Here is a 15,659-nt window from a genome sequence, read left to right on the forward strand (position 1 = left end):
AATTTGAATATTTGTTCCATGAAATTGTATTAATTAATTACCAACAGTCACATTTTGTAGTTTCTCTTTTCTGTACTGTTTCCGGTATGTGTATGTAGATGTTAGATTATTATTCTTATTTTTTTGTCCAATCAGATTTCAGCCTCTATGTGCTGCCAACTTAATCCTCCCAGCGCCTTCAGAATCAGTCCTGCTGCCTGATCTAACTTAAACGATATTAGCAAGAGATATTTTTCTTTAACCAAACAGATTTCAAATGCGCCTGGTCCACAATAAAATCAGCATTTTTCTATCCTCTGATCAGTTACAGAGGGGAACCCATTACAGCCAGGTTCGACGAGCAAAAGACCTCTGTAGCGATCTGCACAAAAGAATACATTTAATGATTGGCATCTGTAGTGAATACGATGTATTTTTTTTAATTTTTGTCATGTTATTAGATGAATATTGATTCTGCACTGCTCCAGACGTTCATTTCACAGTTGTGTGCAGTTTTTGCATAATACTGATGGCTTCTTTTGTTTTGCAACATTCCTTTTTGTTGCATTCTGTTCAACTCATAAATTATTTATATCCCGTGAATATATAAAAAGTCAAAAACAGCAACATCATATTCGGTATGTAAGTCATACGTTTTATTTTTTTCCCCAAGACAAAATGGCTGCGTGAAGAGAAAAATGCAGGCAACAGCTGAAAACAGTGGCATTTCCATAACTGAAAAATAATAACAACATATGTATGCTGACTAGGAACTCTTAAATGTTGATCTGTGACCTTTGGTCATCAAACAGAGAAACCAAGCCGTCAGATTTCATCAAAAAGGGGGGCGGGGGAGGGGTGGTGGTCAATAAACAGACACATCTTGCTGTGACTCTGTTCTGAACAGAGCATATACTGGATGTGGGTGCACAGTCATAATAAATAATGTCAACCAATGTCAACTTCAAGTTCAGTTGAGAGCAGATAAGAGTACAGAACACAGACTGAGATCAGGCTGAAACATGGATGTACATCAGTACCATCTGCTGTAACAACATGTAGCAAACCTCTTTCTATCATTTTCTCATATTGACAATATAACTTGCATACAGTATGATATGACAAATACCCTATGTAAATCAAGCACTGTGGTTGTTTTGGCAAAGTAAAATGCAACAGAAAATAAATTTAAAATAACAAAATAAATTCATCAAATTAAAAACATTGCTTTTCAGATTTATGATGGACTGATTGCATATGAAAAAAAGTTATTTTTCATTAACAGCTGGAATGTTATCACGTGGTACATGTTTAAGGACAGTAAAAAGTTGGCTAACAATAAAACCCAACAATAGCTTGTATTACTGCATATAAAATGGCAGGAGAAAAACTGAAAAAAACAAAAAGGATATGTACAACCACCTGTTTTTTTACCTCATTGTGGTAAGTCCAGCAGGACTGCCTGAAAAGGTCATCATATGACCTCTCACCATTGGAAAACACCACAACATTTTAGTTTTCAAAAACATACTTATTTTCAAGCATACAAATTATTCACACTATATTATCCTGCCAAATTAAGAAAATATACGGTGGCAGCTTGTTGGGATTTTTTTTCACTACAGAAAAGAGGGTACATTGAAACCTTTAAAGAGTACAGGCAAAACCATTAAAAAATACAGGCTCCAACATAAATACTATAAGTGCCTACACTAAGTGAACATTAATTTCAAATGCAATTCTAAATACAAAAAGAAGTCGACCATAAATGTATTTTGAACTTAGGAACTGACATGAGTGTGCATTTTCCTATGTGTTTAAGTTCTCTCTATATATTTATTTATCATATATCTCCCCCGATGTAAAACATTTTTGTTCAACCTGAAGACTTGTGTACAGTAAAGGCAAAAAAGATACAAGACATGTTCATTACAATTCAATACATAGTGATAAAGTCCTGAATGTCAACAAGACAGGAAAGAGAAACAACAACACAACTTAAAAATAAAATTTAAATTAAATTCTCCCCATGAGATCATGACATGTACTTTTGAAATCAACAACACAATTTAGAAAAAAAATGGTAAGTTCTTTAAGTTTTACTGTACTGAAGGGTATATTTTTAAGGTTAGTATGATGCGGGACATTTCTATGGCATTTCCTGCATTGATACCCAATTGAACCAAACTGATGTTTAGCTCTCAAGACATAGCAAATGTTTTAACTCACTTTTTTTTTTTTTTTAAATGACACCACAGTTACTGTATCAGTCAGCACAAGAGCCAAGTTTTTCCCTTGAGCTTCCACCTGTAAACTGGGGAAACGGAACAGTGCACGTAAATAGTCCCAGATATGGAATCCGGTCCTCATTTTATACTCAACCGACTGTACCTCCGATTAGAGAGACAGATACAGACTGTAGGCAGAGTGACAAGTGCTATAATTATTAAAAAATGGCAGGGCGGTGAGAGGAAATACTACAGTTAAAATGAGTCACAACAAGTAATTCAAAAAGAAAACAAATAACAGTGTGTGCGTGTGTATGTCTGTATATTTTCAATTTGGAAATTAGTCGCATTATCAATGTGAGTTTATAAAAAAATTAAAATCTAACACAGTCAAGAGAATGAAGAGGGCATAAAACATTTGAATTGTAGAGACATCTGGTTATGCCCACTCCAGTTCCATAACCCTGACCCACGCCAAGTATCCCCACCCTCACCAAAATCAAACTCTGCCTGATGTAAAAAAAAGACTGGTCTTCAAGTTAATGCTGGCTACACAGACTGCCTGGATGACGCAAAAAAAAAAAAAAAAAAAAGTCTTACTTAAACACCCACACACAAAACAGAAAAGTTCAATTTTCAAAGAAAATAAACACTCTGGAAAATTAAGAGCTTCATGTTGGCTAAAACAACTCCTCAGAGTACCCTCTCAGTATGATACACACGTACTAGAAAACAAAAACCTCCACCCACCTTTTGAGCATGTAACATGCCAGTAAACAGAATTATAATCTGAAGAATGAAAATATACTTGAGTCAGGCAGTTAAATGATTTACCAGAGATTAACATGGTGTTTTTTTCTTTTCAATTTTGTTTCAGCTGGTTTCTTAATGTTCTGCTCAGTCACAACACGACAGGGTTGTACAGGTGCTTGATGCAAGGACCTGTTTATTCCATATGTGCACAAAATGTCCTGTAATTATCTACGTCTGAAACGCCGAGTTTATAGCAAAAAGAGGATTAACTAATGCAGGTAAACTATCCAAGGCACTCTTTGTTGTCATTTTACACCATATTATCAATTTCATTGTTTGTAAAAGAAATAAGTCATGGTGCTAGTGCCTAGCATTTCATAGGCAGCCCAGTCCTTGTATATATATTTATGTACATATAGGTATTTTTTGTCTATCTTGCATGGAAAATCATTCACAAAGATCAGTTTTAAATTTAACCCTGCTTTTCTTGATGTTTGAATAATATGACACTGTTCCAATATGCTTGGAAACAAAACTGTACATGATATGTAAAACAGTATGTACTGTCTGCAGCAAGGGCTTAAATATGTTGGCTAAATCAAAAGGATCAACAGCAACACAAGTACAACAAGTCACTGATAGTTTTAGAGTAGCCATAAACACAACAAGCATGCTGTCCAGTTACAAAAAAAAAATATATATATATAAAATGTGTAAATTATTGCACAATAGAAAGGCTCAAAATGTTTTATTTCATACAAGAGTATTGCCCCAGTGGATGGGACCGATAACAGGGCTGTACTGTGTACTGTTGTCTGACCCTGTAGTCGATTCCGTTCATCTATTGGCTACATAGCCAGGGTTGCATTTTAGCCAAAGGAGCTGAAAGAGAAAACGTACAGCATGCTGTTCACTGCCTACTCGGTCTTAATGTTGTTAGCTAGAGGGCGGTCGCTGTGCCACTTCTTCATGTGTTTCTCGAGAGTACTGTAGACACTGAAAGGCATGTGGCATATTTCACATTTGTAAACGTCTTTTCCCATTTGTCCATGGGTTTTCATGTGGCGTGTGAGCTTGGAGCTCTGGGCGCAGGCGTAGCTGCACAGTTCACACTTGTAGGGCCGCTCTCCAGTGTGACTGCGCCGGTGCACTGTCAAGTTGCTGCAGTTCTTGAATACCTTCCCACAAAACTCACAGGTGTCACTGCGGCGGCCGTCCTTGGAGCTCGGCCTGCCGTTCCCGCTGCCACCGTGGGGTGTGCTGGCCCCGCTGCCTGTGCCGCTGCGTCCCGAAGCGGCCCGTTCACCATCCAGCTCGCCGGGCGGAGTCGAGAAGCGCAAGCTCCCATTCTCAGACGAGTGCTCAGATGAGGAGGCAAAGGGCGATTGTCTGGAGTCTCCACCAGTAAAGTTGATGAAGGGGTCCTTGAGTTGTCGTGAGGCAGCATAGCCTGCTAACCACTGGGAGTAGACGTTTTCTGAGTTTGCAATAGTGGGCGTAGGGGGGTCTAGATCCTTTTCCACCTTGATACGTTTGGACAGAGGACTGAGAGAGCCTGGGCTAATGCCTCCACCCAACAACTTTCTGGATAGACCGTCAGTGGATAAAGGTCCCAGCCCATTGATAGTTGTTGTGGTCACATCATCTGCCCGGTCTGACTCCATGGCTGAATCCTCATCAGCTGGCTCCTGCGAGGAGCTCCGACGCCGAGGGTGCAGGGCCAAACTGTTCTGGTGGTGGCGAGCGCCTTCTAACCTCAGGCTAAAGCGATAGTCATTCCTGTCCTCTTCAACATCTCTGACCACAGGCTTACCTTCTATCTCCTCCTCCTCACCCTCTTCCTCTTCCTCCTCTTCCTCCTCCTCTTCTTCCTCTTCCTCCTGTTCCTCCTCATCTTCATCATCTTCATCATCTTCCTCTTCTCCATTCTCAGCCATCAGACCATTGTTCTCACTCTTGAACTTGGCCACCACTGACTTGAGAGCATCAGTGGCACTGCCCATCAGCTCACTGGTACCAGGCTCAGGAGAGCTAGCTGTAGAAAGGCCATCTTCTGACTTGGTATTAAGTGCCAAAGACTTGCTCTGACAGTGTGTCTTCATGTGTCGTTTTAGCTTGCTTGCTTGGGTGCATGCGTGGTTACACAGATGACACTTGAATGGCTTTTCCCCTGTGTGGCTACGTCTGTGCACAATAAGGTTACTCTGGAACTTGAAAGTCTTCCCACAGAACTCACAAGACTTTGCCTTTAATGGCGTGCCCGGTTGAGCTGTGTTGGCTGTGGGATTGGGGGTAGACCTCGAGCCAGAAGGTGACTGAGAGGTGGAAAGAGGTGGTGTTGCAGAGAATGGAGGCTTTGAACCTGGCTGGAATGGTTGAAGAATCTGTTGCATAGGCGTGGGCCTATTAGGGGAGAGAGGTGGTGAGGCTCCTGTGGCATTTCCAGCCAGTTCACGGAGCCTTCTGGAAAAGTCCATGCTTGGGGGAGGTTCAAGTGGTATTGAATTGAGCCTCATCACTTGGTCAAAGGCGATGGGATGGTGGGTTGCCAGGGCCAGGTCATCAGGACTGAGGTGATGACGCGGGGGCGGGCTGAACAGGGGTGGGGTTCGGGGATAACGACCCTCTCGAGGAGTAGATACCGAATCCCGTCCGGACCCAGACCCTGGCATTCGCAGCAGGCTGTATGGACTACCATCAGCCAGGTGGACAGCATGAAGGGGAGGCTGGGACGAGGCACAGTCACCTCCCATCCCAGGGGCAGCAGCTACGCGAGGGGTGAGGGGACTGCCTGGCTCACTCTCCAGGTAGATGCGGAAACCGTGGCTGTTCTGAGCATGCTGGAGAAGGAACCAGGCGCTGGTGAAGGGTTGCTTGCATGTGGTGCAGGTGTAACTGCTGGGCTCATCTTTATCTGTCAAAAAAACAAAACAAAAACAATAAAACATTATTGCAAAAGTGAAAATAAGGATAGTTTGAAGTTTTTTTTTTATTAGATTTTACAAAGGGCTATGCTGTTAAATCAATTTGTTAGTTCAGTCTGAAAATGTTTAACAATAACTGACAAATCCCACAGCTATGTTGTTGATTATAAAATCAGTTTATTAGAAATTTTTGTTCAAGTATTATAAATCCAGAAATCTTCTTTTTAAACTACTTATTTAAAATGCAATGCATTATGGGTATAGCCAAGTCAATTATTTTATATTTATGTAGCACAACAGACAACAGAAGTTATCTCAAGGGACTTTACATAGGGAGCAGGTCTTGAAGCACACACCTCATACATGAACACACAAACACCAAGTGAACCCAGGATGAGCAAGCACTATAGCGGTGAGTGAGGCAACAAAAACACAGCAATTACTATTGAGTATCCACTCTCACTGCTTCTAAGAACTTATATCCTTGTTGTAATAACATACAAATCCCAAGAATGGACGGGGTCAATGAAAACACAGTAAGACAATATGATGACAAGTTAAATGTTAGGGGTAAGGAGCGGGATTTGAGGAAATTTAATTAGTTGCTAATTAGTTGAAACATATAAGATGGATTCAGCAAAAAAATAAAAAATAAAAAAAACATTGGAATGGAACTTCAGTTTGTAGCACATTTTAACAGGGTTGGATTGCAGCTTGACACAACAATGGCATGGCAAATAATAATGTAAACAATAGAATATGAATTACATTTTTGAAAACAGCTCTTAAATTTAAATTATTTTTTACTTATTATACTCATTTTATGTAGATACAATAATTTATATATTAGCGATAAGAGACTTGTGCCTATATTGTCATAAGTTGATTGGAAGACAGAAATCAATGATATTCCATCAATATTTGAAATAGTATAGAATTCACAAAATTGCTGAAAGGCAAACTACAGTGTGTAATATTGTTACATACAATACAAAAATAGAAAATAAAAACATTTAGACAATTGACAAGCTGCAAATTCACAGAAGATATTTTCTGTAATAAATCCTTTCACAGAGATCTGAGGTTAGCCTGACAATTATTCCCAATCCTGCTAAACACACTCGCCCACCTCTATGGATTTTTATTTTATTTTATTTTTATTTTTATAAAAGTAAGGGAGCTAGCTACATCACACAATGGGTTTCATGTTGCATATTAACTGTGAATATAAATACAGGATCACATGTTAATAAAATGTAGCAGCATTTTTAAAAGCACATATCCTCACTATAACCAAAATGGAAAATTGTTATGAGGGAGGCACTTTTCAAAATGCATTTCATGCATTGCTTTTATATCTTATGCTGTATGGATTTATTTAAATCCTCTCAGGTGAATACAATAGGAGAAGGTGGGGAAAGCAGAAGTGAGAGATATGCTAAATAAAAAGCATCCACCACTTGCAAATGTGCACCGTCTTTCATCTCTTGGCTTCCCTATCCTTTTTTTCTTTCAGTAGGGGACTATTTTCTGAAGTCATTTGCAAAAGAAAAAAAAAAAAAGATCGTTACTGGTGGCTATGGACAAGTAAGAGGGACATGTAAAGATTGCCCGAGTGTGTGATTGTGTGTTTGAGCGATCCCTAAGATGGTGGACAGTCTTGCATGTTTTAAACCTTCTGTGGCAGTGAGACAAAGAGGTGAAGTGGGACTGTAAGAGGAGACTGCTGCTGAGAGAAAAGAATTATGTTGTGGATGAGCAATAATGGGAACCGAATGGTGTTTAGTGTGCTTCCTTTCTAATCTTGTGTGTCCATAACCATTGTGGCCCCCTCTGAACAATCTCTCTTAAAGACCAGAACATGGCATAAAATGTGCACCCAATCAAACCTCCATGCAAACCTTTTACTTCTGACTGAAAGGAGTTGGAAGGGGGTATACGGGTAAATTATGGATCATTACAATCTGAAAAAAATTACAGTTAATTGTTGCCACCTGCAAGGGGCTTTGACCCACTATGGAATTTTCCATCATAAAACAGCTATTTGTCCATACATATTTTTTCCCCCCTCTGTCACAAGCAAAAATCCAATTTGTTCATAACATTGACTTTGGCTATACACACTTTTCCCAAGACATTGTGTTTTGATGGTTTATGGCTGCAATAACCTGACGTCTACCGTTCACTTTGATTTGATTAGCAGCCTGTATATACGCATATGCTCGACCTGTGTGTGAACAGATGGTGTATATGCATGAGGTGGAAAACAGATATTTTTTCTGTTATTGCAAACAACAAAAGACATATCGCAGGGAGCATGGAGGGGCGGGGAAATGGGGGGTGTCTCCTCGGAGATGCTCTGCAATCGACGGAGAAAGGAAAGCAGTGCAGGATCTTGGAAGTATAGAAAGTAAGCAAGGAAGGCGGATCAGAGGAAGGAGAGAAGTGTGGCGTGAAGGGGACATTCCTAATGACACGTTGCTGAAGGACACAACACAGCACTTCCATGTCGCTAGTGAGTTAATTTTCCTATGTGACAAAATCTTGTGCAATCACAAATCCGGCTTTGGAATTAGTCAAACTGTTCATGCCACAAGCAACAAAATAATTGTTATTCTCGCAAGGAAATGGAAACACTGATGGCCATGAAAAAAACAAACTAAAGCAGACCCAGCTTCACGACAGCGGATATCTCAATAACGTTTTCTCCTAATAGCTGTCCTCAAAAAGATGGAAGGACATTTTTTTTTTTTTTTTAAAGGAGAAAAATTATTGTGACATGGCATTTGACGGCCTCGAAGGGCTTTTTATTTCATATGAAAGCTGTGAGATGTGTGAGGGAAGAATGATCTTATAAACACATCTGTCCTCTACTCATTCTTCTTGTCTGGCTCTCCAGTTAGGTCCGGAGAGTAGAAGAGCTTGGCCTAATGCTGGATCTCCTAGTCCCTTTGAAATAGGATCAGCCGAAAGGAGAAACCACAATGACAACCCTGTAGCTACCATTTCATGGCAAGGGCTGAAAAAGAGGTGTTTAGGGGAGTAATGGCAAAGAAGCCGAAATTAAAAGCGAAAAGAGAAAGGAGGGGGTTATGGAAGACGGGGAAAGACAGTATGAAGAAGGTAAGAGGCAGAGGACAGACAGCCGTCAAAGAAAGAAAACGGTTAATAAGTCCTTCAAAGTCATTGCATCACATTGCAACACAAAGAAGTCTATGAAATGTGGTCATCCTGCTAATAGGGAGAGAATACGATCCAGAATGTATTCTAAAACGTGCAACACAGAATGACGCAAGGAAATAATTGTGCCTTAAAGAGCAGATGGGGTCGCCTGTGGCTGCTTATGTATATTCACAGTCTTTTAGAAACAGTGTTCACCGTGCACATTTCTAACCACAATTTAGACTTTTCTATTGCTGGTGCGCCAACCCCCAAATCCAGTCTTAACACATGCAGCCTACATGCAAGCATTACAAGCTTTTTTATTTTTTAGACAAAACACGACAAGCGCACAGTCAGTACAGCGCAGACTGTCAAGGATAGACACCTGTGTCCTTAAGGTGGCAATAATAACCACCAGATTCTGAGGAATGGAGTTTGCAAAGGCACAAATTATTCATTAAAACATTCCTGGATCCACTATGTGGATCGCCAACAGAATGTGACGCGTTTTCTTCCCACTGGCCCATGCCCATGCCATGCCCCCTCCATAAAAATGTGTGGAAATCTATTATGTACTTGTGAATTTACGGGGTTGTTTATTAAATTGAAAAAAAAAAATCTGGGCTGCTTATTTATATGACAACTCCATTTTGGAAATTGAAATTCTTGAAAACGGTCCTTAAGATGGACATTTTGCAAACAATTATTGTTTCTGGCTGTACTTTTGCAAAACACATTTTCTAAAACGGCATCTGTGAGTACATCACATTAAGATATGTCTGTGCTGCTCAAATTTTTTACTTGATAGATTACATTAGTCTATACAAAACACATTATTGTTGTCTTGCAAACATACCTTGAAACACAGGTACAGTACATACAAACAATAGACACAACCCATAATAGGGTAGAAGTAATGGAAAATAAAAAGCACACAAATATAGCTTTTGTTCCAGTTCAGCCAGTAGTCTAACTTGCTAGCCAAGTACCGAAAAGTTTAGCGAATTGATTTGACATCCATTTTTTGTTTTGTCCTTCACCATCCCTTCTATTGGGATCTCCTTGTCCTGGTAAGGCCACATACTGTCGCTCTCAATGATATTGGTCATTTAGCTAATGGAAGAAAGAGCTAACAGGATTACCATGCGGGTCTTCCAAAAGAAGAAGGAACAGAAGGATGGCACCAGCAGAGGAGATGATGGGGGACATCACATGTCACTGCCATTTTGCAAAGTTATCAGTTGCCTGAGCTTGGGAGCACTCACACACCGCTAAAGTGATTATGCTAATAGCAGGTCTTTGCCAATATTCAAAAGTGTTTATATGTGTTGGAGTTTGTACCTTGGTAAGACTGAGGGCTGTCAATACAGTGACTCTTTAGAGCGCTTCAGCCGTAACGCTTGTTAATGTGATTACTACTCTGTTTATGTCATTAGTGTATTCACAGGCAGGGATTGGACAGAGGTGAAGGGTGAACCAGGACGGGGTCTGTTGGCTAAGAGGAGAAGGATGCTATTAAAACTATTTTTTTAGTGTCAGTAATTTTTCATTGACATGACTTTCACAGGACTGAGCAAAAGAAGTGGAAATACATTGAAAAATACAGTACACTATATTTATTCATGAATGTGAAAAAAAAGCGTTCTCTTTTCAAACTTGTGTCAAGCATTTTTTATTTTTTTTTAAAATACAAATTCATTTGAGTAAGAAAACATCAAAGAGCTGCTGAGTGGCCTTGTAACTTATCGTTTCCCTCTTTAAAAAAAAACAAAAAAACAAAAACAAAAAAATACTGTGCCTGTATTTCTCTGTCACAACTACACACGTACATACTCACACGCTCACTTTGTCACGGGCCAAACTTGGTGCGGCGTGCTGAGCCAATGGCCGCAGACCAAAGGTTTGTTTGACCAACACTTGTTTCTAAGACAAAGCCGGATACAGGGAATGCTGTTTACTAAACAGAAAGCCAGCCAGCCGACCAGGCCTAAATCCAAGTCTTTTACGAGTCTGAAGTGGCCTGCGATACTTGATGTTGTTGAGAGTCACACACACTAGACATTTCAGAGAAGCTGACCGCTAACCACTACATATGCCACACACATAGAAAGAAGGATACCCAAGATGGCAAAAACGGGGGAATGAAAAAGAAAACGAAAAGTCGCGCTGGCCCATATGGAAAAGTAAGAGAGGGAAGCAGATCTTCAATTAAAAAGGCAAGGTGGTTTTCAAGGGGCTTTGCCCTCATATATAATGTACTGTATATTATCAATGTGATTTGCTGGCTGCAGATTTTTGTCTAATCAACTTCCACTATCCTAAACTTTCCCTTTCTCTTTTTTCTGAAAGTTGATAAGATTGAAATTATGAGACAAATGCCTGTGTGCACGCATGAGGCTTTTTAAGTATTTTAGTTTTAAAAATTTCTAAGGGATATTTTCCATCAATCGCCTATTATAGGGTGCAGGCAAAGTGTAAACTCAGGTGATAATTAATACAATGTCTCAATCTCCTGCAGGGAATGAGTCTCTGTTGAGACGATAGTTTTAAAAGAAGCACCACATTGACGGTTTCCCTGTGTATCCTTATTGTTTAATGTTTTTGGGCTATTGAACCATGTTTGAACTGACTATCCACCCACACATTCATTCATTCATTCACCCATCCATCTCTAAACCCTTCCGTCTATCCATCCATACAATCAGAGTTCAGCTGGGAAGCATTGCGTTTGGGTGCCACTCGGTCCAATAGACCTTGTAATAATCAGGGCCAGCCGTGTCTCATTATTTGTTCTCTGCTTACCAACAACAGTGGGAGGTTGGACGTTGTTGTTTCTCATCGTTGCTTTTATGGTACATTGAAAAAGGCCTCTGGGCCTCGAAGCTTAACTAGTCTAATTAAATGGACCGTCATTTATGCGAGCATCTGCAGAGATTATTTATTGAGTTGGGATCTGCTTCACAGGATCAAACCGCTCTCAGATGAGCCAACCCTCAGTGGAGTCGGCATTAAATAAAAGAATGGATTCAAAGAAACGGCCAATTGTCAGTTTAAGCACACATACGCAGGTAAATACGGTAGTAGACTTCATCAAGCATGAGTATTTTTGGACTCGGGTAACATCCCAGATGGGCAGGGAGAGTATGAGAACATCAGAGGGGAAATGAGAAGTGTTCTGTCATAAAAGAATGTTTTTGAAATACTGCATAATAACTGAAGTAAAGGAGATTAAAATAGACTAACACAAACCTTGCGTTAAAGAGAAAATATAACATTAAAAAATGCAAGCGTCTTTTATATATACTGTATAAAAAAAGCAACATTCAGATAAAAGGATGCTGCTTTTCCTTACAAGCAACATCCAGGTTGTTAGTCTACATAAGACATTAGGCCAACAGCACGAGATTCACTATCTCTGCATAGCTCAGCTTATGACAGGCTAGCGTCCCCACAGAAAGGATGGAGGGGGGCCAGAAGGTCGGCTAGCTGCGCATTTCTGCATCAATCTCCAGACAGATAGCATCAGGGGGGTGGAAACAGAAGAGGGAGGCAAGCAAGCAGTAGAGGATGATAAGGTCCCCAGGGCAGGGCATTCGACACTGTCAAAACTGTTACGTCTCTGGCTATTGTATGAGTGGAGCACGTTATGAGCTTGCATACCATTTGCCGGTACGCGATTCAGCTTCACCGGAGCATCGAGGGCTCTGTATCTGACCTCCCGGGTTTAGCTCTCTTCTGTCTTCACTGACATCCGGGAAGATGGACAGAGCAATAAAAGCACACCATTCTAAGAGACAATGACAAGCTCATGCATGTTGCATGTTGCATCTTGTTACAATAAGGCTACACTGGTCAAGTTCTTTAGTTTTGGAAATTCAAAATTCTGAAGAAGAAGGCAATGACAATGAAGCAAGGGTTAGAAATGGTTAAAATATTTTGCCCTACTCAGTATGACGTTGTTTTGCATTTCTACACCACTATAAGCGACAATCACACGGACAAACATTGTTCAATGAATACCTCCCTGACAGTGTCAATAAAAAATTAGCATCTTTGTAAAGGCAAAATGTACGAGATACCTTTAATGGATTTCATTCAATTGTACAGAAGCATCCAATGTTGTAACTGCAGTGTGTAAGCCGAAGTCAGTTGAAATGGAAAGAATGATTGAGGGCACTGTTACAGTTAATAGTCACATCTTTACGTGGTGGTGGATCAGCTAGTTGGAAATCAGTTTTGATGTGACTTGAAGTGAAATTCACATTTATACATTATCTGATGATACATATGTCCATCCTTAGAGATTGTTAAATTCCACTACTGCCACTACCTTCAACAAATCCAACTAGCTCTTATGGAAGCAGCATGTTTAAAGTTTCAAGTATGAATGATGACTGTGATTGTGTAGAACAGCATGTGTTAAGTCAAAATTGACTTGAGCTAGCGCACTTTGACATGATGTTTCATAAAGAACAAGATCAAAGTAGAAAAAATAATGAACTTTTAGGGAACTTTGTTAAATACACTGGGGCATTGTTCAGGGATAGGATGTTCGTCTGCAAATGACCAAGTAAGACGGAAAAAGGCATGTTTTTTAAATGAAAGAAAGTGAGCGAAGAAAACATGAGGAGAGATGTTCTGCTTGTACATCAATGTAGCCAAACTACAGTATATCTGCGCTATATCTGTGTTCAGACATCAACCCCCAAACATGCACATTGTCTATTACAATTACAGTGGTGCCTTGACTTTCGAGTTTAATTTCTTCCCTGACCTTGCTCGTAACTCTAAACACTCATATCTCAAATCATCTTTTCAGATTTGAAATGAATGGAAATTTCATTAATTCATTCCAATACAAATAGCATTCTACAATATTGTGAATTAATAAAACCATGCAGTAATAACCTAATTAAAAAGAATGTAAAGAATTAAACCATTTTGTATATCATGATGAATAGATTGTGCGGCTTCTTCTGCTTTGCGTGCCTTGGCCACCAAGGGGCAGTATAATACAGACAAGCACAATACACAAAGAAGAGTTTGACAACTAAGTGACTGTGTAAGATGCACTAATATTAATCTATATAAAGAATATACAATATGCCAGTGAGTATTGTTATATTGTCTGTCTACGTGAGCTGCTGCACTGTTTGTGTTAAGATATCCTTTGGTTAAGGGTCATAACACCAGCGACATCGATGTTATTTGTTAGCCCGTCAATGGCGTTTTGCATTGTGTGTTAGCATTAAGCTAGCGGACTTTCTGAAGGCAAAGTTATGAGGTTGTTTTAAATATACACCTGTAATTCTTTTTGGTTCATGTTTAGTTTCACAGTGAACTTCAACTGGTGGTGGCAATAAACTGCTTGAAGCAAATGATTGACCTCTTATTTGAAGGTTTGCTGCTACCATCTAACGCTTGTATCTCAACGCTTTTTTTCGAAAGTCAAAAATCAGTCGAGCAACAGCTCGTATCTCGAAAAACTCGGGTCACGTGTAAATTGAAAAAACACAATACTCCTGTTTTGTTTCCTCACTCCTTACATGTTCTTAGATAAGTTTGATTAGATCTCAATAAACTTTTCCATATAGTTAACACACAATACAATATGATAACAACATTTCCCAGACTGCAAGTGAAAATAACGCAAGCATAGTTAACTAATGTGAGCTGCATTTGTTTCTTCCTGAACTCACTCGAAGTAGACCCAGAGGTTTTACATGGCATGTATGGGCTATCATTGAGATACAAGTCAACAAGAGATGTTTTAGCATGTGGTTATTTTTCCCCCTGTCCTACCACCGCAGGGTGAGAGGACCAGGGCATGTGAGCTTGGGCCAACCATAGCAGCTCGTTATGCAGACCAGCCTTGAGGCATTGTAGTAGGACATGGAAGTTTTAGACAAGAGGACTAGTGTTTTGCCGTGTCCCGTGGCCCAGAGCTGTGGAGACTGAGGCTTTAACACGCATCCCATCTGGTGTGTGTGACTTTGTACACGGTGGTTGAGTGGTTAAAGACAAGGCAATAGCCTGACTATTACGACTGAATGTCATCTCAGAGTCAGACATAGCTTCCAAATTAATTCATATTCCTATCCTATAGTGTGAAGTCAAGATATATAGTATCTCTGTGAATGCAATGACCATGACTGGACTATAGGTGACACAGAACGTGTGAACAGTTCAGTCTTTGTACGGCTGTAAACTGCATCAGAAATGACATTTAATAAACCCATAACAGACACAGAAACAGACCCAAATGCCCGAACCAACTACCATCCACCACTCAACCAGTCCCTTCCTTATTACTAATTAATTGGGGGAGAAAGCATTGTTGTGCCACTTCCTAACCTAGTTACATTCCAAATTCTGATTAAAATTGCAAAATGGCCTCCTGTTCAGCGCCTCAAAGAGATTCTGTTGAACACAGGAAGAGACTTGACAGAACGAGGTGGTGGTCACATATCCAAAGGTTCATTTATCTACCGGAGTTCATAGATCTGTTGCAAGTGCAATTCATGATATATTTGTACTTGATATATTTTTTTGACAAATGACCCCATGAAATCTTAATAGAATAATCTGCATCTGTAATATTCGGTGTCGGATA

General features: G+C 39.9%; 1 protein-coding gene across 1 annotated transcript in view; it reads right to left on the minus strand.

Annotated features, from left to right (window-relative positions):
• Positions 1–652: 652 nt before the first annotated feature.
• LOC133404521 (B-cell lymphoma/leukemia 11A-like) overlaps positions 653–15,659 on the minus strand; it is a 40,686-nt gene continuing 25,679 nt past the window's right edge. Inside the window, exon 3 of the mRNA XM_061680477.1 lies at positions 653–5,874. Coding sequence (XP_061536461.1) covers positions 3,878–5,874 — 1,997 coding nt within the window. The 3' untranslated portion in view covers positions 653–3,877. The remainder of the gene's footprint in view (positions 5,875–15,659) is intronic.

This window comes from Phycodurus eques, chromosome 6, assembly GCF_024500275.1.
Source record: "Phycodurus eques isolate BA_2022a chromosome 6, UOR_Pequ_1.1, whole genome shotgun sequence".
Classification (NCBI taxonomy): domain Eukaryota; kingdom Metazoa; phylum Chordata; class Actinopteri; order Syngnathiformes; family Syngnathidae; genus Phycodurus; species Phycodurus eques.